Source organism: Crotalus tigris, unplaced genomic scaffold, assembly GCF_016545835.1.
Source record: "Crotalus tigris isolate CLP2741 ecotype Arizona unplaced genomic scaffold, ASM1654583v1 scf7180000024441.2113493, whole genome shotgun sequence".
In the NCBI taxonomy this organism is placed as follows: domain Eukaryota; kingdom Metazoa; phylum Chordata; class Lepidosauria; order Squamata; family Viperidae; genus Crotalus; species Crotalus tigris.
Window position 1 is genome coordinate 2,048,413 of NW_024100610.1, and position 26,219 is coordinate 2,074,631.

Genomic DNA, 26,219 nt, shown 5'->3' on the forward strand with positions numbered 1-26,219 from the left:
CCAGACAAGGTTCATCCTAGCCAACCCTAAGCCGGCAAACAGTGGCTCGGCAACTACATTGTAAATCTTTCTCTTCCGCGCATGCGCTGGAAAATAGGGGTTAATCCCTAGAGAAGGTCCAGAAAAAACGAGAACATGCGCGAAAGTTAAAAACGCGCATGCGTCACTATCTGAATTGTGACGGTAGGCAGTGCAAGAGAATGTGCGCGAAAGACTGGTGCGCATGCGTATTTGGAAGGTGAGGGGACGTGCATGCGCGGAACAAAACATCCGCCGGCTTTTGGTAAGCGCGCTGCGGAGGACGACGAAGCGGCAAGATGTTGGCGAACAGTGCGCATGCGTACTTCAACATGACTGAAGGGTGGTGGAGGCGGGGGTGGTGGTGAGTATTTTGCTGCGTCACCAGCTGCCTGGAAGCTGCCGTTGCTGGAGAACAAGCGAGCGAGCGAGAGAGCGCGCGCGCGCGTGCGCGCGGCATTGTGGGTAACAGGCCTCAGCCTTTCAGACCCGAGGACGAGCCGCCGCCGCTCCTACCGTCGCCGCCGCTCCCATCGCCACCCTGCCACCACCTCGTCCTTGCCGGGAGACCTTCAGTCCCGCCTTCGTTTTTCCGGTCCGAGCCCCTTGGAGAGACGGAGAAAGAGGAAGGAGCAGGAGTAGGAGCCGCCGTCGCTGCTAACATCGCTCGCCATGTGAGTGAGTGAGGCGGGCCGGGAACGGTCGAAGTGGCTTCGGATGGTCCCTCGCGTGTGGCAGCCGGATGGATGAATGTGTACTATCTGGAAATGCGAAAATCTTTCTCTCAAAGACCACCCATGCCTTTATTGAGCCTAGACCTGATAGGGGAGCGGGTGTGTGGATGGTAGTAGTTAATGATGGAACGGTATGAGAAAGGCGGCCTACCGCGGGGTTGCTATGGAATGTGGTGCGGTTTTTCCTTCCTTCTGTACCTGGGCGTTGCCTCCTTAAATCTATGGGAGAAGAGTGCCTCTGTGCACGTTTGGAGCGCACTTTCTTCGCCACTGCCTTGAAGACCTCGCCACCTTCATTGGATCCAATTTATTCGACCTTCTCTTCCCTTTCCCTTAATCTACCTAAATTATCGATTAGGTGGTTCTTGTTGGAGCGGTCAAAATCCTGGGAAAGTGGAGATCTAAACGCTGGTTGTGTTATGCAATGTCTGGTATATAAGAACAAAAAGCATGTGCTAGGTAAAATTGTGAGGAAAATGGTTACTTGTCTAAACGGGGGGGGGCGGGGAAAATTATTAGTAGGGAAGAGCTGAAGCAGCTTTTATTTTAGGAGTTAAGAGAACAAGGTCATACAGCAGACAAGGTTTCTGTGAAGGGAAGAAATAATGCAACTAAGATCAAAATGTGAATGAAATAGCTTGGAGTTCTTGCGGTTTATTGGGTTAAACAACTGGTTTTTTTCCTCACAGTATTCCTTATTGTGCTGAAGTAAGTAAATATGTTTAAGTATGGAAATAAGACTTGTGGCTTGTAAAAGGAGGAATACTGGAGATCAGGCTGAGGAATGTGCTTGTACATACTGTACTAAAGAGGGAAAAAGTCCCACGAGCAATAGTGAAAAAGATCAAAGGCAAATCCTATTTACTATTGTTTGGAGTGCTAATTGGTAGATTTATAATAACTAAGAAATGAGAATAGTTGGAGATGAGTTTCAGTGCTGGTACCAGTCTCAAAGTAAATTGTGAATCCATTTTTGAATGAGTTTTCTTGCTCTGGAAACAGTCTGTTCCTGGCCTAAGATGGAAATCTACCTAGCCTTTTAGATTCTTTAGAAAGGTTCAGAGGGCTTGCTGATACAAGAATTTATAATATTTTGTCTAGTTAACCTTAGTTTATCTCAAAGTTAGTCCAACCTAGTTAGTACTAAATATGTGTGTGTGTTGGAGTGTGTTGATTCCAGGTGACTGCCTGAACTGCTGGGATGTACCAGAATGGTATGCTAGTTGGGAAAACCAGAAATCTTAGAAAAAGACAATTGCAGACAATTTATACTATACTCCCAAGAAAATTACATATATATCAGTGGTTCTCAACCTTTCTAATGCTGCGACCCCATAATACAGTTCCCCATGTTGTGGTGACCCCCAACCACTTATACATCACCGGGTGCCAGGTGCGTGGCCAAAGAAAAGGGGGGGAAATGGCGGACAGCCTTGTTTGGCGACCCCCGTGAAATGGTCGTTCAACTCCAAATGGGGTCCCGACCCACAGGTTGAGAACCGCTGATATATATGTTCATGGAGTCATCAAGAATTAAGCTATTGCTGAAGATTTTATCTTAATATCTTGAGGTTATATTAGTTTTGATTTTGTTAAGGGTTTGCTATAATCTTATTTAGACTTAATCATTTTCATTTTTCCTGTAGGTGTAAAAAGGGAGGCCTCACCTTCCAAATGTTCTCCAATGAATTTATTTTCTAATCATAGAATAGCTTTATTTCAAGCTGAAGTGGATTTCAGTTTGGCACAAAACAGTTGAGGGAAGCAAAATTCTAGGAGAGAATATGTTGCCTAGATGAAAACTTTCATCAAGAACAGAAACAATTTTGATAGGCTCCAGATTAAAAATCCATATTGGACTACTCCCTTGTTTGCTTGTTACCCAAACTAGTGTGGAAAGGGCAGTTGGTCTGCATTAATGATTTAGGAACATTTAGAAATGTCCTAGTTAAATATGAGTATTGACACATGTTTTGGGGCTGAATAGTTTTGAGTGTGTGTGAAGATTTTTGTATTTAGAATATATTGCTGTTATTGGAGAGTGAAGTTCAGCTCAATCAAGCTAGAAAGTTTTTTGAGAAACCACATTTGACAAAATAAATTTACACTGACAAGAATGCAAAATGCTGCTTGCTATACAAGTGTAATATGCAGTTAAACATACTGTTTTAAGATGGTTCTGAAATTGTGCCTGGAACATCTAAGACAAGGCTTTTCAACCAGTGGTACGGGAACCACCGGTGGTACATTGGCAGGTGGTATGCGACCATCCTAGAAAAGTGGTAGCGGGGGAGGAGAATGAGCTGAACCGGTGGCAGCACCACACAAGCCTGAGCGAGAGATGGCTGGAGCTGCAGGGCTGTCAGGGCTCAGCGGAAGCGCCAGGATCAGCACCAGGCTCCAGCTGGAACTCGGCACTGATCCTGGCGCTTCTGCTGAGCCCAGAAGAAGCACTGATCAGCTGGAATGTTGCAGCATCTCCAGGGTCTTATGATTTACATTCAGGTGCTTGGCAACTGATTCATATTTATGACGGTCACAGTGTCCCAGGGTCATGTGAAGTGATCAAAATCTGCTGCAACCACCCAGCAGATGGGAATAAAACCAAATAACCCCCTCCTCTGCTGCCAATCCTCAACAGAAATGCTCACAGCAATGAAAACCTCGGACAGGAGGAAGAGCACCGCCAGGTGGGCAGGCTGTGGCTTGGGGAGGCACTTTTTTCAGTGCCATTGTAACTTCGAACAGTCACTAAGCGAACTGTTGTAAGTTGAGGACTATTTGTACTTCATTACTTTTTTCCTTTTTTTTGTCATCAAGTTTTTGACACCGTGCTAAGTGACTGATGGTACTCAGATATTGCCATATCCTAAAAGTGGTACAATGGGTGAAAAGCCTGAAAACCCCTGATCTAAGAGATTGAGGCATTTTGGCTTAGTACATTCATAGTGGCCTTGATCATTTGTTTGCTGTTTGTGTCGCTCTCAAGTAATAAGATGATTAATATAAGAACTTTTACTGATCTCTGGTGAAAACAATCTACAACCATATCATGGTGCACACTACAGATAATCCTTGACTTACAACAGTTCATTTAATGACCATTTGAAGTTACAACAGTTCTGAAAATAGTGACTTTTGACCAGTAGTGGGACTCAGCCGGTTTGCAACACTTTGGCAGAACCGGTAGCTAATTTTTTGTTGTCCAGGCCTAGAATGGACTTCCGGAAGTGGCATCCACACAGAGAACCGGTTGTTCACATATTTGAATCCCACCACTGCTTATGACCATTTGCAATTGACTCATATTTATGACAGTTGCAGTAGGGTCATGTGGTCAACTTTTGTGATTTGATAAGCAGTCAATTGGGAAGCCAGATTCATTTAAGAACCATGTTACTAACTGAACAACTGCAGTGATTCACTTAACAACTGTGGCAGGGAAGGTGGTAAAAATGGGGTAAACCTTACTTAACAAATGTCTTAGTAACAGAAATTTTGAGGTCAATTGTGGTTATAAGTCAGGGACTATGTGTATTGTTTAAACATCTTGTCTGCAAGCTCATACACTCCCTCTTCCCTGAAAATGTTTTGATTCATCCTTCTCCAACCTGGTTATCTTAAGTATGAAATTCAGCTCTCAGAATTCTTAGTAATAGCCATGCTGAAATAGGAATTCTGGAAGTTGAAGGGAGATTAAGTTGAAAAGTGCTGTGCATGATTCACTTTCTGGTTTGATAAATCAGTACAGTACATGATGTATTTGAATTGTTCTGTATAAACTATTTTGTATAAGGCTTTGTCTTCAATTAAAACTGGAAGCCACTTTCAAACTGGTTTGCAATCATGTTTTATGTGTAAGATGTTATGTAAACTATGGTTTGTGTGATTAAGATGTAGAGGCAAATCAAGAGATGAAGATATTAATTGGAGTTTTGAAGGAAATGCATATCAACAATTCAACTATTCATTTGGGGTTAACTTTGCAGCCTATACATAAGTTTTATATTAGTTATGCTTACATACTTAAAACCTCTCTTAAAGATAAACTATTGCTATAATATGATAATTGAAATCACCAACAACTAAGTCCTATATAGGACTTTTTATAGGGATCTGGAGTTCTTAATAGAAAACATTACCGTAAATGCCGGCGTACAAGGCGACCCGGCGTATAAGACGACCCCCGTCTTTATAGCCGGGCCGCATTCCTAGAACGCCGTCTTATACGACAGAAACTACCAGTATTTCCGGCGTATAAGATGACTCGGTGTATAAGACGACCCCCGTCTTTGGCGCCGATTTCAGCGCTCGCGGAAGTCGCCTTATACGCCGGAATTTACGGTAAATCATTAGCTGCTGTCAGGAACATCGTTTAGAAATTAGATGCTCCTGCAGGGTTGTATATACTTGTGGCTTTAAGGTCATGGAGCTTCTGTCACAAAATAACATCCCAATGTTAAATGTGTCAAAACTTGGAAATGCATAGCTAGTAAGAAAAATGAAACAAGCTATGGTTTCACACATTCCCTTCCCTATTACACATGCATCACAACTTTAAGATTTACTGTTGTATTGAATTACAGCTAACAATATTTACTGCTAGGTATTCCAGAATGAATAGTAACCCTGTATATAGCAATTCTAATGATAATTTAGTATAGTGAGGACTTAATACCTTATAAAATGGCAGTTTTGTCATTATATAAGAAGTTGAAAATACGGCATTAGGAGGAAATTAATATATTTGGAATAGAATAGAAACTTTATTGTCACTTTGAATGTACACTAATCGGCATATATTAAAGTGAAATTTCATTGCATATAGAGTCACCACCTCCAATATGTACTACATAAATATGACAAAAATAAATACAGAATTATGCATATACCCACATATATGATGCAGAGAAACAACACAGTCTGATTTGGATTATGTATACATGTGCCTGGCGAGAAAAACGAATCTTGCAAGTTTACCAGACGAATGGCATAGGGAACAAAGCTATTACAGAATCTGGTAGTCCTGCTATTTCATTAATCCTTAACATTTCTTACATTTAAAGTGTTTTTAGAATATAAGGTGAAAAGTAATCGTTCACTTCTTTGATGTTTAACTGTGGATGATACTTCTTGCCATTTGTTTTTATATAAGATTGTTGCTAGGTAGTTTGTTGAAAGCTTCCTGTAACTGAATTTCTACTGAGCAAATTTAATTTTCTGTTTTATTCCCTGTGAAATCTGTGTCTTTGTTGTAAGGATAATTGCAATGATTACCTAGTATCTCTACTGAATGCAGGTCCAAGCATCTAAAACTGCTTCTTAGCTACATTCAATCTGGTGCTTTAAAGTCCAGGAAATTTTATTTATTTATTTATACACACACACACACACACACACATATATATAATTTCCTGGACTTTAAAGCACGAAGAAGCACGAAGCCGAAAGCACCAGCCTGAAGATGACGAATGAGACTTCGTCGAAACGTTGCCAAGACACTTCCAATTTTACGTGGGAGAAAACCCGAATAACCAAAGACCTACGTACAAACACCCGCGAAAACCTCAGAAAATAAATATATATATATATATACGGTAGTTATTTTGTGGTTAGATATGTTAAATTGAATCTTGAGGATACGATAGGTAAACTGTTTCCTAAACTATGTAAAGTATAAACCAAAATAATTCCTTTCTGGCACAATGTTGAATCTGAATTGAATAGCAGTCACATGTATTTTGGAACTTGGTTAATATATCAATTCTATTCTTGCCATGTACATCAATATTTATAGTGGGTTTGATTGTTTTGTATTTTTAAATTTAGAGTGCTTAAAAATACATGATATAAGAAAGTCATTTAGAACCATTTTTCAAAGTCCCCTCACAGGAGAATATCAGTAATGTTAGATATGCTTTCAGAAAAAAACCTTGCTAATTTGCAGTACAGATAGTCCTTGACTTAAAACAGTTCATTTAGTGACTTCAAAGTTACAATGGCATTGAAAAAAGTGACTTATGACCATTTTTCATGCTTACAACCATTGCAGTATCCCCATGGTCACATGATCAAAATCCAGATGCTTAGCAATTGAGATCATTTATGACAACTGCAGTGTCTCAGGGTCATGGAATCATCTTTTGCAACCTTCTGACAAACAGTGAATGGGGAAGTCAGATTCATTTTACAATCGTGTTATTAACTTAACTGCAGTGATTCACTTAACAAATGTGGCAAGAAAGGTTGTAAAATTGGGCAAAATTCACTTGACAAATGTCTCACTTAGCAAAATCAATTTTGGGTCAATTATGGTTATATGTCGAGGATTACTTGTATAATATCTATAAGAAAATATGGGCACGTTCCTGTAGAATGGCAGCAGGGCCTAACAACTCAGAAAAAAATCCATATGCTTTGATCACAGATTTCAGAAACATACATTGCACAAATAATTCAGTGAGAAAAGGAGTAAAAGAAATTAAACAATTGCATGATGCTGATGTCAACTGAAATTGTGCAGTTTTATACCTATGAGCATTATATATTTCTGTAAGCTAACTCTGGTTGGTCATTGTAATCGGAAAGGCTCCCAGTTTTTAGAGTAGAAATCTTTGTCAAAATTTGAAAGTGTACTTTGTAATATTGAAAATTACATGTTATGTCAAATATTTTTTAGAAATAACTTGTATAGAATTGACTTCTAGCATTGTGGAAATTATATTATGCATCTAGTTCAGCGGTTCCCAATCTTTTCTATACCTTGCACCCCTAGAACCCTTCTAATACATTCTCGCACCCCTTACAAAGGTTCGAAATAACGGCAATGAATTATCCATATACACTATAATTTTGAAACTTTTAAACCCAAGTTTTCGCGCCCCCGGAATATCGTCTCACACTCCTGGTGGGAACCCCTGATCTAGTTGATTTCAATTCATGAATAGGGCAGTAGGAGTTCTTTAAAAAAGTTTACTTGATGATTGGGGAAGTGTATTGCTTATATCTGATGGTAGCAGTTGATTTAAAGATTAGGTTTCTGTAACCTGAAACATTAAAACTCTACCTAAGCCAACCTTTTGGGCACCAGGGACCGGTTCCGCGGAGAGAGGTTTTTCTGCGGACCGGAGGGTGCGTGGTTTTGTGTGCTGCCTGAATCTTGCAGATGGGGCTTTGCTTGTTTGTGCGGACCGGTTGCTGGCATGCTGCGGCCCAGTACTGGTTCACCGACCAGGAGTTGGGGACCCCTGCTTTAAGCCCAATTTGAATTGACTTACATTCTTAGTAATTTAAAATAAGCCAGTTTGCAATCCAGTTGTTTTTTGAAGTCTTAAGTATTTTTTTTCCATTTATAATTATGTTAATATGCTCTTAAGGCTTAAATATATTGTACCTTCATTTTTTTCAAACTGAATCCTAATTAAAATGAGAATCATTGATACAACTTTAGAATTATGGTTACATTTTAAAAATTGTTTTACTGGAACAGTAAGTTTAAATGGACAAATAAGTGGCATAGTTTTGTAAAATGTAAATTCTTACATAACTAAATATTTGAAAAACCTGAAGGGAGCATTGTTCTTCCAAGTTTATCCCAATTTGAGTATGCCTAAAAGCAGCAAAAACTGTGTGGATTTAACATTAAGCCACAATTGCTGTAAATTCTACCATTCACTATTCTCCCTACTTAGTTCTTTCTGCTAAACCACCCAAAAATTAATGAGGCAAACATTTACCCTTTACATCTGAGATTGAACTTTCACTAGTTTTTCCCCTCCCAAACCAGGAACTGGAAATCAAATTCAATATAACTTCAGTCTCTAGTTTGTAGGGCACAACAATTGCAAGAATTTGGGCATACGTTTTGTTTCCCACTAAAAAGAAATAAGTAACTCGGCAACCTGGAGCAACACTACAATAGAAATAGCCTTTTTAAAATACCCTCATCTTTTTGAAGCCCGGAGACCATTATTGAATTGAACAGATATTTTTTTAATATGGAAATTCTAGATTCAAGAATCCTTCCAGAAAAAGAAAATGCACCTTTGGTCTCAAGGTAATGATTGTCCTTTTAGTAATTGAACCTTGGAGTCAATATGAACCAACTTGGTGTAAAATCGGTAAAAGAGGATGCAATAGTGCAGTTGTATGCTACCTTTTGATACTCATTGCTTTGATTGCAGCAATTATCTTGATGTGCTGGCTTTGCCTTTGTTTATGCCAAGACCATGGCAACAAACCTTAGCTATATGCTGTGACATAAGCAACTGTTTAACAGAACTTGTGTATTACAAATTTGTGACAGTCTATATTTTTGCCTCTTATTCGCAATATTCAGTATGTCATTATATAATTGGTTTCCTGGGCAAAACTTAGGATCCCATTGTGAGTCCTTTATGAACTTGGCAGTAATCTGCTCCTAAAAATATTTGAATAGTTGTTCTGAGAGCTAGTATGCAAGGATTATCCAGATCATTGCCATGCATTTGCTTTATTGTGGAACCAAGAGCTTTATTTAGGTACCTTAATGTGAATCACAATAGCATAAATGTGAAGGAGTGTTCTATCTCTCACTAGCAGTATCTCAGTAAGAATTGTGATGTAGTTCTGTAGCACTCTCATTTGGAGTTTCTGTGAATCAGGAATGTGAAGATATGTGGAGTTTTTGATGTTCTCTGATCTTGGCTGTTTTCTTACATTTCATTACCCCACTAGGTAATATCATCAGTGCTGTTGAGTGTGGGGTTTGCTCCTTGCTTGTATAAAGTTGCTTGCCCAGTTGATAAGAACGTGGTTTTTTCTTTGGTGTTGGCTGTTGGGATTACTATGTTCTGGTCTTTTTGATTCCGCCTTAGCTTTTTAAATATCTCTTGAATATTGTGTAAATGTAGTTTATGTGTAGTTATCAAGCCATTGAGGTATGTTCAGCGATCAAAAGACACATAGGAATAAATCAAATCCACATACCGCTTAAAATTTCCAAGCTTTGGAAATTAAATTGTATCTATAATAAATATGGCAAAAGTAGATGGTTATAAACTAAGGATAAGGATAAGTTGAAAGTTTCAATTTCCTTTTTTTTTTTTAATGCAACGGTCCCCAACCTCCAGCCTGCAGCCCAGCAGGAACTGGGCCATGCAAATACAGCAAAGCCCCATCCATGCCACCCTCAGGATCTAGGCAGCGTGCAAAACCACACTCCCCTAGTCTGCAGACAAAACGCCCTCCACAGAACCGATCCCTGGTGCCCAAAAGGTTGGGGGCTGCTGTTTTAATGCAAGCCTCAATATTCAACAGTCTAGAAACAAAAGAAGAATGGAGGATGCAGTAGACAAGCATGTGGTTAATGAACAAAATGCCTTTTTTTCTGCTTTCAATATTAATATTTTCATCTACATAATTCCAGTTTCTATATTTTAATAGTTTGGCTTAAAGGGATCAACTGCAAATTGTTCAAATACATTCATTGATTTTGGCCTATCTTTATGCTTGACCTTAAAGCAGTTTTTTAAAAAGAAAAACACTTCCTTTTATTGCTATTATTGCATTTAGCCAAAGCTGCTGGGGAGGCCTAGCTGACAGTCAATTTAGTCCAGTCCCAAACTGCAAGTTTCCATAATTGTGTACTCTAAACTAAAACAGAATTTGTATGCAGTCTTAATTTCATGTAAAAAATACATGCAACAACAACAAAAAAATAGGGCTGTATGAAAAGAACTAATTGGGGAGGAAATGAAAAATTTTGGATTTTTGGATAAGCAATCAATATTGTATTATATTATTGTATTTCAGATGGTTGTTGGATATTAGTATTGATCTAATTCTCAAATTATTTTTAGGCAGCCTGCTTCAGCAAAGTGGTATGACCGAAGGGATTACGTCTTTATTGAATTTTGTGTTGAAGACAGTAAAGATGTTAATGTAAAATTTGAGAAAGCCAAACTTACATTCACGTAAGTAAATCATTTTAATTCATTAAATTTATTATAGCTGTCCACTCTTAACAAACTGAAAACTGAGTATGAATAGGATTGATATGAATAAATTGGCTTTTTTTGTTGATACTGAGAATACTTGATTTTTATTTTCTTGCAGTTGTCTTGGAGGAAATGATAGCTTCAAACATTTAAATGAAATTGATCTTTATAATTCTATTGATCCAAACGTAAGTTGTCTTCCTTGTCTTTCTACACTTAATTTTAACATGTCAGAAACACTGTTGTAACATTTTAGTCAGTCAAGGCTATGATTATGTAGAAAAGTTAAGCTACCAAATTCTCATCCTTATTGTTTATTCTCATTTATTTGTATAATGCCAATTTTTTAACAAAGCTCATTATGCATACCTGCTTGTGTGCACTTGATTTAGCACGTCTTCTTCACTTCCACTACTGCTATTCCTCTTAGAGAGATGGTGACTAATTACAGATTGTATGGTTATTTTATTGGGAAAGAATTATTAGTGATTGTCTTGGTTAACATTGAATAATATACATTGAAGAGTTTATGCTGTTTGGAAGTTCATTAAATGGATTTAAGCAGAGCAGGCTCTTCTATAAAATTGGAAGTAGAATTTTAGTCTTACATATTTCCAATGGTGTATCTTTATGTTTATGTATTTGCATCATTTTTATTGTACCATATTATGGGCTGGGAGCCATGTAATTGAATATACTTTCATATTAAAATGATCTTTTTTATATTCAGAAAAACCATTTAATGGCAAATTATAGTAAAACAAGAATATGTGGTGGGAGAGCATTTAATTGGGTAAAATCTGATTTCTTTATAATATAACCTAGGAATATCTTTATTCTATCTCATGTTGTTAGAACTAGACATACACTAATTATAGAGGAACTTTTTAATTTTTTTTAGGAATCCAAGCATAAAAGAACAGACAGATCTGTTTTATGTTGTTTACGGAAAGGAGAATCCGGCCAGTCATGGCCAAGGTTAACAAAAGAGAAAGCTAAGGTAAAAACTTTCACTGTACCATTTTGTATCACTTCTAAACACACTTTGCATTTTTGGAATACTCAACCCAACACAATACGTTGGGATATATATAAAATGGAAAATATATTTTATTTGAGCTTGAACAGAATAGCTAAGCTTCAAAATTCAAAATCCTTCAAAAATTGAATTTATTATTAAGTTTGCTATCCCCTGTTTTTAGCAGTTTCTTCCTTAAATTAAATATATTATTTCAATTAGCACTTAGTTCAGATAGAGTATATCTCCATTGCCCCAGGAAGGAATAACTAAATAAACCACCCAGCTAATAAAATCATAGCCTTTTGTTATGACTTTTTATTGTTTGAAAATAATTAATTTTAATTTACACTGCAACTGTGCTGATTGAAATCCTCTATATATTTTATTAATATACAGATAGTCCTCAACTTACAACGGTTCATTTAGTGACTGCTCAAAGTTACAATGACATGACTGCTGCAGCATCCCCACAGTCATGTGGGGATGCTGCAGAGCTTGGCAATTGACTCATATTTAAGGTGGTTGCAGTGTCCCAGGTTCATGTAATCATCTTTTGCCACCTTCTGACAAGCAAAATCAATGGGGAAGCCAGATTCACTTAACCATGTGAACTTTAACAACTGCAGTGATTCACTTAACAACTGGCAAGAAAGATCATAAAGTAAAGCAAAACTTAACATATGTCTCATTTAGCAACAGATTTTGTGCTCAGTTGTGGTCATACGTTGAGGACTACCCATATCCAATGCAATAATAAATAAGTACCTGCCCCAAGGTCTAAATCAGCCAACCTAATACATTTTGAAAAAAGTAATATAGAACTGAGTCAGCAGAAATAAATTACATAAGATTAATACAGGTTAAAAGAAGAGTTTGCCTAATGATAATTCCACAGTTATATTCCTCTTAGATATTTTTAAAAGCACTTTGGAAATTACAAAAAGAGCATGGAAATATACATAGAGTAAAGCCCACCTAGTAGAACAAACCAATTTAAACCAACAATGCACTCTGAAGCTCAAAATCAGTAAGATAAAAGAATGTACAGAAAGTGCATGTTAACAAAGCTCAACAAATCACCCAGCCCAAGGCTTTGCATTTACACAACCTTAAAATGTATGTCTTTATCTTTCGAGTATGAAATATTAGCTGCCTGGGAAATAAACCACAACACAGTATATGAAGCACCTTTGCTTTGTTTCAAGTTCAGAACATTTGAAACAGTTGTTTTGAGATTAGAATATTTAGCAGTTACTGTAAAATTGTCCTATATTTGTTCGTTATGTATCTTTTATAAGCAGTCACATGTGCAGACTCATTTCTTGCATGTTCCGTGAATATGGTAGATATTCAACATTTTATTCTCCAAGAAATAGATTGGCTGGTCTTTGTTCTAATTCTTCCTTATTTGTTGAACAAATTTGTAAGTATAAATGTTGACACAGACCTATTAAGACTGCTTTTCTCATAATCAGATTGAAATTATAAATACTAGGGAATTACGGTACAGTGGGGAAGGCATTAATGAAGAGAAGACTTCTATACCATTGGTGATCTATTTGGAACAGTGGGGGAAACCTAATCCAGTTTTATGTTGACAGGCTTTCTTTAATCAACAAAGTGGAGAGGAGGTGATTTTGTTTCCTTTTCCTCTTAGTTTTCCTAAGGTTGGAAAACTTACCAGTAGAAGAGAAACAAATAAACATTTTTCCCTTTGAAGTTTCCTAAACTTTTCACATTATTTAACATGATTACAAGCTGCCTGAATTAAATGTTTACTTTCTACATCCATAGCTCAATTGGCTCAGTGTGGATTTTAACAACTGGAAAGATTGGGAAGATGATTCTGATGAAGATATGTCCAATTTTGATCGCTTTTCTGAAGTAAGTGGAATATTTATATAAGAAGAATGCTGACACCATGGTCCCAATAAGTGCTGGATTGATTAAAATGCTGTTGCAGAACATTTATATATTTGTAACACAGAATGTTATTTTTTTAAAAGGGTGATCTCATGAAATTTCACATAAGAATGTCAGTTTCACAAGATTCCATTTTTGTGTTTGTGAGATTTTAGGCATTTATGTATACGATCATGAGAGATTCTTGATAGTGCTTGGAACCTGAAAAGGGTTTCAATGGTTTAGGATGGCTTAATTGGTACTGAGCACTATTACTGATGGTAAAGTTTAATTCTTGGTATAAAAAAAGAGCAAATCTTCCTTCAGGTTGCTCAGGTCCAAAATAACAATATGAAACATTACTGAATATTATATTTCATTTGTAATTAGATGATGAACAACATGGGTGGTGATGAAGATGTAGATTTGCCAGAAGTAGATGGAGCAGATGATGTGAGTAGCTTTCTATAAGGCAGTGATGGGGAACCTTTTAGAGACCGAGTGCCCAAACTGCAACTCAAAACCCATTTATTTATCACCGGGTGCCAGATAGATGTGGCCCACTGGGTGGGCGTGGCTGTGGTCATGGCAGACTGAGTGGGTCTGGCCAAGGTGGGTGTGATCACCTCGATGTTGCTCATGGGGAGGGAAGCATGTGGGGGCCGGGCAGGGTTGGGGGAGATCCAGGGGGTCTCTGGAAGGTTGGGTGGTGGGCAGGAGGTTCGTCCTGCAGGGTGAGGCAGGGTGAGGTAGGGCCGGGGTGCCATTGTTGCAGGGCAAGGCAAGGTGAGGCAGGGGCCAGGGCAGCTGCTTCCTGACACCATCGGCCCTCATACACAGAGGCCAGCGAGCGCATGGGTGCATCCAGCCACGTGGGACCTCGGCGAGTTAGCGGGCGGCTGGTTGAAGAGGGACGGTTGCCATCTCCGGGGCATTGCGCACGTGCCCACAGAGAGGGCTCTGAGTGCTGCCTCTGGCACACATGCCATAGGTTCGCCACCACTGCTATAAGGCATATTTCACCTGAATGTTTCAACCCTGAATGTTGATAACACCATGTAAACATGCATAAGAATTTCTGTGAACATCATACTAGAAACGTCTTTTGGAAATGTCTACATGAACGTAATTTGGAACAAAGGTGATACTTGCACATTTTGCAGTATTACATTTGATGTTTAAAAAAAAGCCCTGCATAATTAAACATATGTTTTGTTTGGGGCTTGGAAGATTCCAGTTATATAGACTTGACTACGGAGGCCCACAGTACAATTTTTCATGTCTAGTAGTACCAGGTTTCCCCAAAAGTAAGGCCTACCCTGAAAATAAGCCCTAGCTTATTTTAAAACAGTACATTGAATTTACTTGTTAACTTTGTCTCTTTTTGTTACAGGATTCACCAGATAGTGATGATGAAAGTAAGTTGATTGTTTTAGGACATTTATTTCCTGTATTATACTTCTTGTAAAATTAAGAAAATACTGGGAACTTTACTGGTTTGTCTTTCCCATACTTCATCCTTTCTATTTCAATCAAGGATAGTTAGTTGCTGTTGTAGGTAATTTTCTTTTTAAAAGTTTTCTTTGTACAGTGAACATAAGAAAAACACAACCCTGTTAAAAAATCAAACCAAGATAAATCACTTCATAATTTTTCTACTTTTAAGATAACATAAAAGTGGTACAATTCAATTGCAAAACAAATTGAAATCTTTTAGGGAGAAAAATAACAATAAAAACATATAATAACATGGTTGCATAAGCAAGGTTATTAGTAGGCTCGTATTGGAAGAAGGACTCGTTGCCTACTTTAGAAGAATGGATATTTAAAGTTTCTAACTTTGCAGAAATGGCAAAAATTTCTGCTTATTTGAAGGATCATACACAAGAAAGATATATTATTGTATGGAGAAGATGGATAGATTATATTCAGAAAAAATATGGGACTATAAAGTTTCATTTATTTTATGAATAAATTTTATAGTAACTTGTAGAGATTTGTTTATATGACTTAATTTAAGGGGAATTAAAGATTAAGTATGATTTTTTTCTTTTCTTTTTTCTTTCTTATTTTCTTTTTTTATTATTGTTAACTTTCTTATTAATAACCCTGTACTCTGCTCTGGGAAGCGAGGGGGGGAGGGTTGAGGGTGGGTGGGTGAATGGGTGGGTAATGATAATATAGTCATGGTAAATGCTGGGGGATTTCCCTTATGCTGCATTCATGTGTGTGAGAGGGATGAGAGGGGAGGAAGGAGTAGGGAGGAAGTAGGATGGTTAGAGGAGAAGGGGAGGGGAAGAGAGTAGGGGAGGAGAGAAAGAGGAGGGAAGTAGGGAAGGATTAGAGAGGGTGGACGCAGCCTGGGGGGAATGGGCAGGCGGTACCAATGGTTAGGAATTTATTTTAATTGCATTTTCTATGAATAAATGGAAAATAAAAACTTTTTAATAAAAAAACATGGTTGCATAAGTATGCCTAGGGATGTGGCTATGTTCAGAATTAACCAATCACATTCAAACTGATGTTAAATAGTAGTCAGTACACACTTGCCATCAATTGAAGTGACTCTGATCAAGCCCATATAAAGTTCAGCTGTTTTAGTAGGATTATTCTGACATTTACTCAGTTGCCTCAGGGATCTCATTGTTGGAAGGTATCAGTCAGGAAAAGAGTACAAAAAAAATTCCAAGGCATTGGATATACCAGTAAACATAGTGAAGACAGTCATCAAGTAGAGAAAATATAGCACAACAGTGACATTATTAAGAACTGAATGTCCCTCCAAAATTTATGAAAAAGCAAGAAGAAAATTGGTTCAAGAGGCCTACAGCAACATTAGGAGCTGCAGGAATTTCTGGAAAGTAGTGATTGTGTGACAAAAATCTCTTGATATTTTGGGCTTTGGGTAGTGTGGCCTTTTTCTTACAAAGGAAAACATTCAAGCCTGGCTATATTTTGCAGAAACCTACATCAAATAACAAAAGCATGTGGGAAAATGTGCTATGGTCTAATAAGGCCAAGGTTGAACTTTTTGGCCAGAACTTCAAAAATGATTTTTTTATGTAAAAACAACACTGCGCATCACCAAAAGTACACCATAGTATACCATGCCCACAGGGGTGAACAATAGTGGTGGGAGCATTATGCTTTGGGTCTGCTTTTCTTCAGCTGGAATTCGGGTTGTAATCAAAGTGGAGGAAATTATGAACAGTTCCAGATATTGGGGCACCGGAGATGCCCTTGCAATCTGATAGATTTGGAGCACTTTTCAAAGAAAGAGTGGACAAAGATTCCCAGGGCAAGATGTGCCACGCTAATAAGTTCCTACCCCAAAAGACTGGATGCTGTTATAAAATCAAAAGGTGCTTCCACAAAGTATTCATTTAAGCGTGTGCATACGTATGCAACCACATTATTGTTCATTTTTGTTGTTTTTCCCCATAAAAGATTTAAGTACAATTTATATGCTTGTATAGCTTTATATGCTATATTAATTGAACAGCTTATATGCTATATTAAAGAAAAAAATCTGAAGTGATATATCTTTGTCTGATTGTTTTACATTTCAAAAATCCAGCATTTTAACTGGTGTATAAACTTTTTATGTATAATACATAAGGCAACTCAAGTATCAAGTATTTTTTTATCTATTTTAAATGTTCAATCAACTATTGGGATAGATTTTACACATGGGTTAGTGATTCCGTACTCCTATAAATTTCAGCAGGTGATAGGATTTAGTATTTGGAGTATACTAGATTGGAGAATGCTACTTTGGAAAATGAAATCCCAAGTTATTCAGGGCTTTTTTCAATTAACGACCAATATTTTGGAAACCAGTTAGTGGCAAATAAGCTCGGAAGTAATATATTTTTTGTTAGTTTATCCCTGTAGCTTTGAATTCCTCACTCATCACTGATCCAGGAGCCAGTAATTTTAAGCATGAAAGTTGTGGCCTAATAGGAAACCTGTTTTTACTAAGAAAACACAAATACATTTTTATTTAAACATAATATTTATTTCTTTTTTTCTTTTAAATTTCTATGCTGTTCATCTCACTGATAAAATGACTCTAAGTGACATAGAAATAATTTCTATTGCTGAGGTCTACTAGGTTACAAATCCTTAAGTGCTGCAATCAGTTATTTTCAGTTTTCCTCTAGTTGTTGACACTTTGTGGGCAGAGGTAGTAGTTGAGTCTTACATTCTACATTACCCTTGCTCAATATGGTAGCTTATGTACGGTTTGAGTGGATATCAGTACATCTACCAGGTTAGACAAAGTTGTTTACATAATAGTCACTTGAACTGGATCTATTTCACCTCCTATATTTTTTCCTTCTTTATTTACATGTTTAGTGAGCTCCTTTCCTTATAACCTGACAATAATCTAGTATCAAAGTGGTAGAATTCTCTTTTCACAGCTAACTACTCCCTTAATATTTAACATGAGGTTGGCTTTCTTTTTTCAAGTTGTGGGTTAGCAGAGATGGTATCATAAACTATTATGCATTATCGATCAGTGTAATAAACCTTTTGAGTTTGTTGGAATAAGAAATATATTGCCCATGTAAAGTCTACTGCCTTTGGTTTTTAGGTAACCTCTCTTGTATTTGCATACCAATCTATTCTTCTTCCCTGGCCCCCAGTCCTGTGGAATACGAATACTGGATGAACTGGAAAGGATTAGTGTGTCTTGCACTGTGATTGGAAAATGTAAAACATAGTGGGAAATTGCATTATATATCCAGACTTTAGCACATTTGGGAAAGAAAGTGCAGATAGTCATTGATTTAAGACTATAATTGAACCCACAATTTCAGTCAGAAGTTATGACGATTATAAAGTGGGTCATTATGTGACTGCCTGATTTTACAACCTTTTGCAGCAGTTATTAAGCAAATACCATAGTTGTTACATGAACCTATTTTTCACTGGGGTGATTTTTGCTGAAAAGGAAATAAATGCCAGTTTTAAAAAAAAAATGTAAATCACAGTCATGTCACCCCAGGATGTTGCAAATGGCCACAAAAGTGAGCTTGGTGCCCTTAATGCAGTTCTGTGATCATGGAGGCTGGAATGGATATTGAACTGTTGATTCTGGATCATAAGTCCCTTTTTCAGGATCCATCAGCTTTAAAGAGTTGCTAAGTAACCAGTTAAGGATTATATGTACGCAATTGGACATATTCTCTCATTAAGGGTAGTAATCCAGATATCTGTGAAAGCTATCAAACCTTTGTGTACTCTAGCTTAGCTATCAAATGGTATATTGTCACATTTTTGGAGGTTGAAAGTTACAGATTTTTTAAAAATTTATTTTTTGCAATAATTAAGCTGTCACTATAAGCTAAAATCAATTTTTTTCTCTTTTTTCTTTTAGAAATGCCAGACCTCGAATAAAAGAAACTGACAAATGTTGGGGTTTGGGGAAAGACTTCATCACAACATTTCATAATTGAGATAAGAATTCTTGAGTTGATCGCTCTAAAGACAGAAAATGCATCCTTTAATTCATCTTCAACCTGTTTTAAGCAGCTTCATTGATTGGTGCATACCATTGTTCAGGGCAGTCTTAAGCTACATGAGGCAATAATGTTAGCATGAAAGTTTTCCAGACTTCCAAAAAAGGAACAACAAAAACCCAGTCACACAAATATTTGAGGTATAGGCAATCAAATCAGTTGCAATAAAAAGGTTTATAATGCCTCGTTGCCTCATCGTAAGATGTTACAATGGGTAAACTCAATTTACATGAAGTGGTAAATGTATACTTTTCCCCCTCACATTGTGGACTGCAGACAACTCACATTTTGTAGCTGGAACAAAACTGGCTGAAGCAATGTTCTAATTGGCTTTTGAAATTTAAGCTGGTAACATGCTGTACCTCCTGGGGTGTTTTCAGGGTATGTTCCACTAATGTTTAATGCTTTTCACTTTGTTGTATTTAATCACTAGTTAGTGTTCAAGATATCCTAGCTAAAATTAGCAACCCCTTTAAAACTTAAAATGGGTGAAGCGTGTACACTTGGTTGTTAAATCCTCAGAGCTCATGAATCTCTTGCTGTGGAGATGGGAGCCTGTACATTGTTGCTTATCGATCTGTACATTTAGACCAAATTGTATTTGCACTGTTGGTATGAAAGCGAGTGACAAAATGTTAATACACTATTGGATCTTCTGTTTTTTGACCAGCTTATAAGCCTGAAAACCTCAATTTGTGTTCAAAGCAGTGGGGATTTTTTAATGTCTACATTATTTCTAATAAACTGTTGAAGACTCCATGACTGTCAACTGTCTGGCTGGCTGTAACTTCATGTATTCTTACTATTTGTTGGAATGAAGTACTTTTCTTTCAAGTTTGGGATAATAATATAGGATTGTTCAAGCTGTTTGAAGGAAGGAAAAAAATAATATTCCCAAATGATTCCCCTTAAACAAAATTGGACTTATAAGTTTTGAATACTGACAGCAATTTAAAAGAAGTGTTGTAATTTGATTAAAATATATAAACGGTCATCCCTTAAAATGTTGAGCTTCTGCATTTCATACCTGATTAATGCAACACTTATTTTTTTAAATGAGCATATGTGACTGCAGTTTGGCCCACAAGAATTTACTGAAGAATATTAAATATAGACTCTGATTCTGAACAGAGAAGCATTTCTAAAGATGTGTTTCAATGCACTCTGCCCCAAGATCTTGTCATATGCTGTTCCCAGTTCCATATTTTGGTTGATGTATTCGGTGTTTTCAGTTAAGCTGTAATCTTATGTGCATTTTATGGAGGTCAAACGAAAGTATTTGGAATAAAATTACTTGGAATTCAAGGGGGAAATCCTGTCTTTTCAGCTGGATTTGTTTTCACAGTCAATCTTGAATGTAGAGTTGGTACAAGTCATCTCTCTGCTTGATAAGCTGGCAAATAAGGTTCTAGCCTGGACAAACATCTTTGTATTTCAACACAAGCAGGTTAGGCAAGAAACCTTTAACTGTAATTTAAACTAAGAATTGAAGAAGCTAGAAAATTAAATTATGGATCGGAATGGTTTATATTATTTTAGTTTGTAGGCTAGTTGAGTCAATGTTTTGCTGACTTAATTTGTGAGATACACAGGCTGCATCTACCGGCAAACAAGGACAAAATATTTCATATCTCATTTGGGTAGCTACCATATAAGCAGAGCTTATAAATGGTATATAACTTATAAATTGTTAATGTACATGACTTCCATATTCAGTAACAGCTTGGCTTTTACTCTCTGGATCAACAAATTCTAAAGACTTTAAAAACAAGTAGTGTGCACTATAATTGTTCAGTGTTGATACAATAAAGGTACTGTATACTTCAGTTCAGATCTGAATTCCTCAGAAATAGACACTCTTTGCAATGGTCATTTAGCAAAATTCTGAAATCTCTTGTTGCAGTTCTTGTTGTTCAAGGGGAGTATCTTTTCTAAAGATTTTGTCTTCTGTTGGAATACAAATTCCTTTAACTGCTTAATTCTCATCCAGCTCTTCTTCCCTTCTAAGCATTAGCCTAAAACCCCCACAGTCATAGTTGGAACTCTACATGCCGTGAGCCGTCTCTGAAAATCATTGCTGTGAGAAATGTTCATTCAAAATGAATGCCGTTATTATAGCCAATTTCAAACCAATCATTTCACTTAAAATCTAATTATTTTAACCAAAAATTAACCAGAAGTTGTGGCTTGAGCACCAAAATACAAAGCACTCCTTTAAACCCAAACTTTATTTTCTTACTCAGAATTTTCTCCAGCTCTGTCACACATCAATTCAGCCTGCTCACTTCTCTTTCAGGTTCATTGACTAGAACTTATTCTCTCACACACACCTATTGTGTTCACTATAACGCAAGTATAAAAAAATCCCGTCCATTCTTTTTCTCACGCCTCCCCAATATCACTCACTGCCAAACATCTGACTTTCTGAGATTCCTCCTATTCCAAGTCCGTCCCTCACTTCCTATAGTCTACAGATATCTAAAAAGGAGAGTCAAGATAGTCAAAATACTGATAGTAAAAGTAATGGTCCCACCCCTATTCTACATGCATCAAAGGAGTGCCACAACTAGTGCTTTATCTCTTTGGGCACAGCCTTCCTATAGATGCTACCAGAAGAGGCATTTGGAGAGGGAAAGATGACATTGCATCATGCAAATGCTATCACCTAACATATTTAATAATAATAGAATAGAGCTGGAAGGGACCTTGGAGGTCTTCTAGTCCAGCCCCTGCTCAAGCAGGAGAACCTATACCATCTCAGACAAGTGACTGTCTAGCCTCTTAAAAATCTCCAGTGATGGAGCATCCACTATTTCAGGGGGCAAGCTATTCCACTTGTCCTCACTGTCAGGAAGTTTCTCCTTAATTCTAGGTTGCTTCTCTTTGTTCAGTTTCCAACCATTGTTTCTTGTCCTGTCCTCTGGTGCTTTGGAGAATAATGTGACAACCTCGTCTTTGTGGCAGCCCCTCAAATTCTGGAACACTACTGTCAATATTGCTTCTGTTTCTTCTTTCTTTAGACTAGCCAAACCCAATACTAAGCCATTCTTCGTATCTTTTAGTCTCCAGGCCTTTGATCATCTTAGTTGCCTTTCTCTGAATTTTTTCCAAACTCTCAACATCTTTTTTGTGATATGGTGATCATTTGGATCAGTCATACTGTAAATAAAGCCAGTTTCTGCAGTATTTTGATGTAGTTTGTTGTAGGATTAGAGCTACAAGAGCTCTTGTAGGAAAGCTAGTTCTTACGTGGTAAAAAAATAAGCAGCCTAATACATGATTGGACCAGGGCCAGATTGAAAGTTTACCTCCCACCCAAGAGAACTTGGCTTCAGTTTGGAATGAAAAAAATCTGAAGAGATATCAGCTTGCATATGGTACAGGTGCTGGAATTCTTTCATGGTGATTAAAGAGTTCTGCTACAATAATTTTTTTCATTTATTAACTGCATGCTACACTACCAGAAACGCTCATGTAAAAGTAAATAATCTGAATCACTTATAAAATTCTACTTCCAAATAAACACATAATTTTGGATTTGTCAGCCGCACTAGGATATCAACTCTACAGGAAAGCTAGAAGGCTACTTTGAGATTGCCTATAATAACAAACTTGCAAGTCTTCTCCCTTCTTATACTTGAGTGAATCAGGAAAGTGTCCACCTGAGCAAATTCCAAACATTACCTTCCTTCTTAGGGCTTAAAAAATGTTTTGGCCTCCTTTGCTTTGATGGCTCTTGTATATTTCCATCAATGTTATCTTCCTTATTCTCTACAGGATTGCGCATAGTAACATTTTAAAAAAGGAACAGGAAAGGACATATTCCCCAATGGTACTCAGTCACAATACTATGGCTTTTCCACTTCCCACTATCAGAGAGAAGATTCAGTTTACAGAGCTTTGGGCTCAGTAGGAAAAAAAAAAATCCCCTATTCATCTGAGTTGCAAAACTAGCCAAGAATTTTCATAGAAGTTTGTGGTAATCTTGGTTTCCAAGAGTTGTCCCACTAAACTTAACTTGAATAGCTCTACATGGGGCTACTCTTGAAGACCATTCGGAAGCTACAGCTGGTGTGGCAGCACAGGTAGTTTTGTGGACCCCAAGAATGCTCCATGAGTTGCACTGATTACCAAAGGTGTTGGTAACTAAGCTGCCCAGAGTTACCCTATACTAAGGTGGGTGGCTAATAAATTTTATAAATAAAATAAAATTTACTTCTAAGAAAACAGAAAGGATTGGTCTATTTCCTATTTATTGTTCTGGGTTTCAGAAATTGTCCAGAGTAAGCTATACCATCAATCAATCAAGTGGGCTTAAATATAGAACTGCCTTAAACACCAAAATAACACTGAAACCAGCAGAATCTTGCTTAAAGAGACAAATGTAATGGCTGCAGAATGATTGTTTTGAGTATCAGCTCTTTCATCAATATATTTGGATGTCATAAGCAAAGTTCTAAATTTCTGCAGCTTGCAAAATAATACCAATTAGGACAAACAAGATATTATTGCATGAAAATGCTAGGATTCCTGACTGCACTTGGAAAAACCAACTACAGCTACGCTTCCCATTCTATTTCCCACATACAAACATTCAGTCAGTCACAACTTTACTCACTACTGTATTTCCCTGAAAATAACACCTGGGGGTTTTTTTGCCTCCAAAAGAGGCACTGGGTCTTATTTTTGGAGATGTCTTTTCCACTCACCTCACAGCAGCGGCACCAACAGCCGTGCCCAGCCAGCTCACTTCTGCAGCCGAAGGAGCGGCTTGTGGAAAGGCCTCTGACTGCGAAATGCAGGCCGAAGCTCCATTCTCAGCTGCAGAATGAAACTGCTCCTTTGGCCACAGAAGTGGGCCAGCAGGCAAGTGTTGATCCATGGGAGATCTGGCTGCAATGGTAAGCTACATCCCCCCACCCTCCCCCGTCCTAGCTTGACTTTTAGGCATGCGCCTTGCTTATTTTCTGGATAGGTCTTACTTTCGGGGAAACACGGTAGCATCTACACCAGCGGCCTGTAATAATTGAACCACACCCTGGAGTTTTCAAAGAATGATGATGTCTAAAGGCAGGCACCCCTCCTCCTCCGCTCTCCACTTACAAAAGCAAACACTAAAGTTGGTGTGTGTGTGTGTGTGTGTGTGTGCTGTGTGTGTGTGTGTGTGTGTGTGTAAGAAAACAGGATATAAAAAACAACAAGCAGAGGGAGAAGCGGAGGTGATGTTTGGAGATTGGCAGCTATTATCGGTAGTCCTCAACAACAGTTCATTTAGTGACTGTTCAAAGTTACAATGGCATTGAAAAAAGTGATTTATGACGATTTTTCACATGATCATTAACAGCATCCCCATAGTCACATGATCAAAATTCAGATGCTTGGCAACTGGCTCACATTTATGACTGTTGCAGTGTCCTGGGGTCATGTGATCAACTTTCGTGTTCTGACAGACAAAGTCACTTAACCAGGTTACTAACTTAACAAATGCAATGATTCACTTAACAACTGGCAAGAAAAGTCGTAAAATGGGCAAACTCACTTAAATGTTTCACTTAGCAACATAAATTATTGAGCTCAATTGTGGTTGTAACTCAAGGACTACCTGTACAGGCAGGCAAGAGGAGTATCATTCAGTTGGAGGGATCACAAGCTATGATGAGCAGTACAGCCTGGTGGGACTCCAGCCTGGATATTGGCTTTGAGTTCGACTGCAATAAAAAAGGAGTACAGGTAGTCCTTGACTTACAACAATTCTTTTAGTGACCATTCAAAGTTACAACAGCACTGGAAAATGTGACCTATGGCTGTTTTTCACTGTTACAATCTTTGCAGCATCCCCATGATCATGTGATCAAAATTCAAATCCTTGGCAACTGGTTCATATTTATAACCGTTGCTGTGTCCCAAGAACAGAGACTTGCAGAGTTTAAAACAGGAACCCATGTTCCACTCAGATTATGTGTTTCTATAAAGTGATAATCTCTATCAGTAACACTATTGCACTTCAACTTTGTCCCTTTTGAATATGCATGACAAGTTATTATATACAAAAAAGGCTTCCATCATCAAAAGGCAATGCTGCTTATGTCAGACTGATCTCTTTGACACATACCTATAGATATTATAAATTCAATCTGAAATATGCGGAAAACCTAAAAGATTACTGAGATTATCTAAAGAATGCTTACCTAAAGAATTGTCTAAAAGAATGCTTGCTATAATTAGTATAATAGTATCTCCCAAGATTATCTAAGAAAGAATTTCGGGAGATACCATTATATTAATTACAGCAAGCATTCTTTTGAAAATGGATCATTATTGCCATACAGGTTTATAAAATAAACATTAATTGGCTGGGCTCATAAAATGTGCCAAATTATGAACTATGGATTACAAACAATGAATCTGGATTTACGTGGCATACTAAGTCAAAGCCAACAAGTCACATGATGGCTCCATATATTGAATGAAGCACCATTCCAAATATTTTAGTCAAAATGTGTTAACGTAACGAGATTAGAACCGCAGCAATAGTTAAAGTACTGGGTTCACACCACGTGTATTTTGTTTTGCTTACCATGATATTCATCTTACTTCGTCTTATTTACCAGCTGTGCCTTTTCTTTGACTAGGAAGTCCTTCAGGTCGTCACTTGTTCCCTGGTCAACACACAACTAGACAATGGCAATGTGCTGCCTATGGGGCTGCTCTTGAAAACCATCTGGCAGGTACAGCTGGTACAAAATACAGTGGTGTGAGCAGCAAGGGACACTTCACATATGTCACAACTGCTACGCAAGCCACAATAGTTGCCAGCAGGCTTCCTGGTGTACTTCAAGGTGCTGATTGTCATCTATAAAGCTCTTCCTGATTCAGGATCTAGTTATCTGAGGGACAACTGTCTCCAATTGTTTCTGCACATCCCTTCTGCCATCTTGTGGACTGAAGTAGGCCATCCCTGTTGATCCTATCTCCTCACATTCCAAAAAGCGTTTAAGACCTCCCTGTGTTCCAGATGTGGGGTTAATGTATTTGTGGGGTC

General features: G+C 37.7%; 1 protein-coding gene across 1 annotated transcript; it reads left to right on the forward strand.

Annotated features, from left to right (window-relative positions):
- Positions 1–429: 429 nt before the first annotated feature.
- Positions 430–20,482, forward strand: PTGES3 (prostaglandin E synthase 3). Its single transcript, XM_039331950.1, has 8 exons — positions 430–692; positions 10,592–10,705; positions 10,848–10,917; positions 11,631–11,729; positions 13,545–13,634; positions 14,043–14,105; positions 15,046–15,070; positions 19,036–20,482. Coding segments are annotated over exons 1-8 (483 nt in total). The 5' UTR covers positions 430–690; the 3' UTR covers positions 19,056–20,482.
- The last annotated feature ends 5,737 nt before the right edge of the window (positions 20,483–26,219 follow it).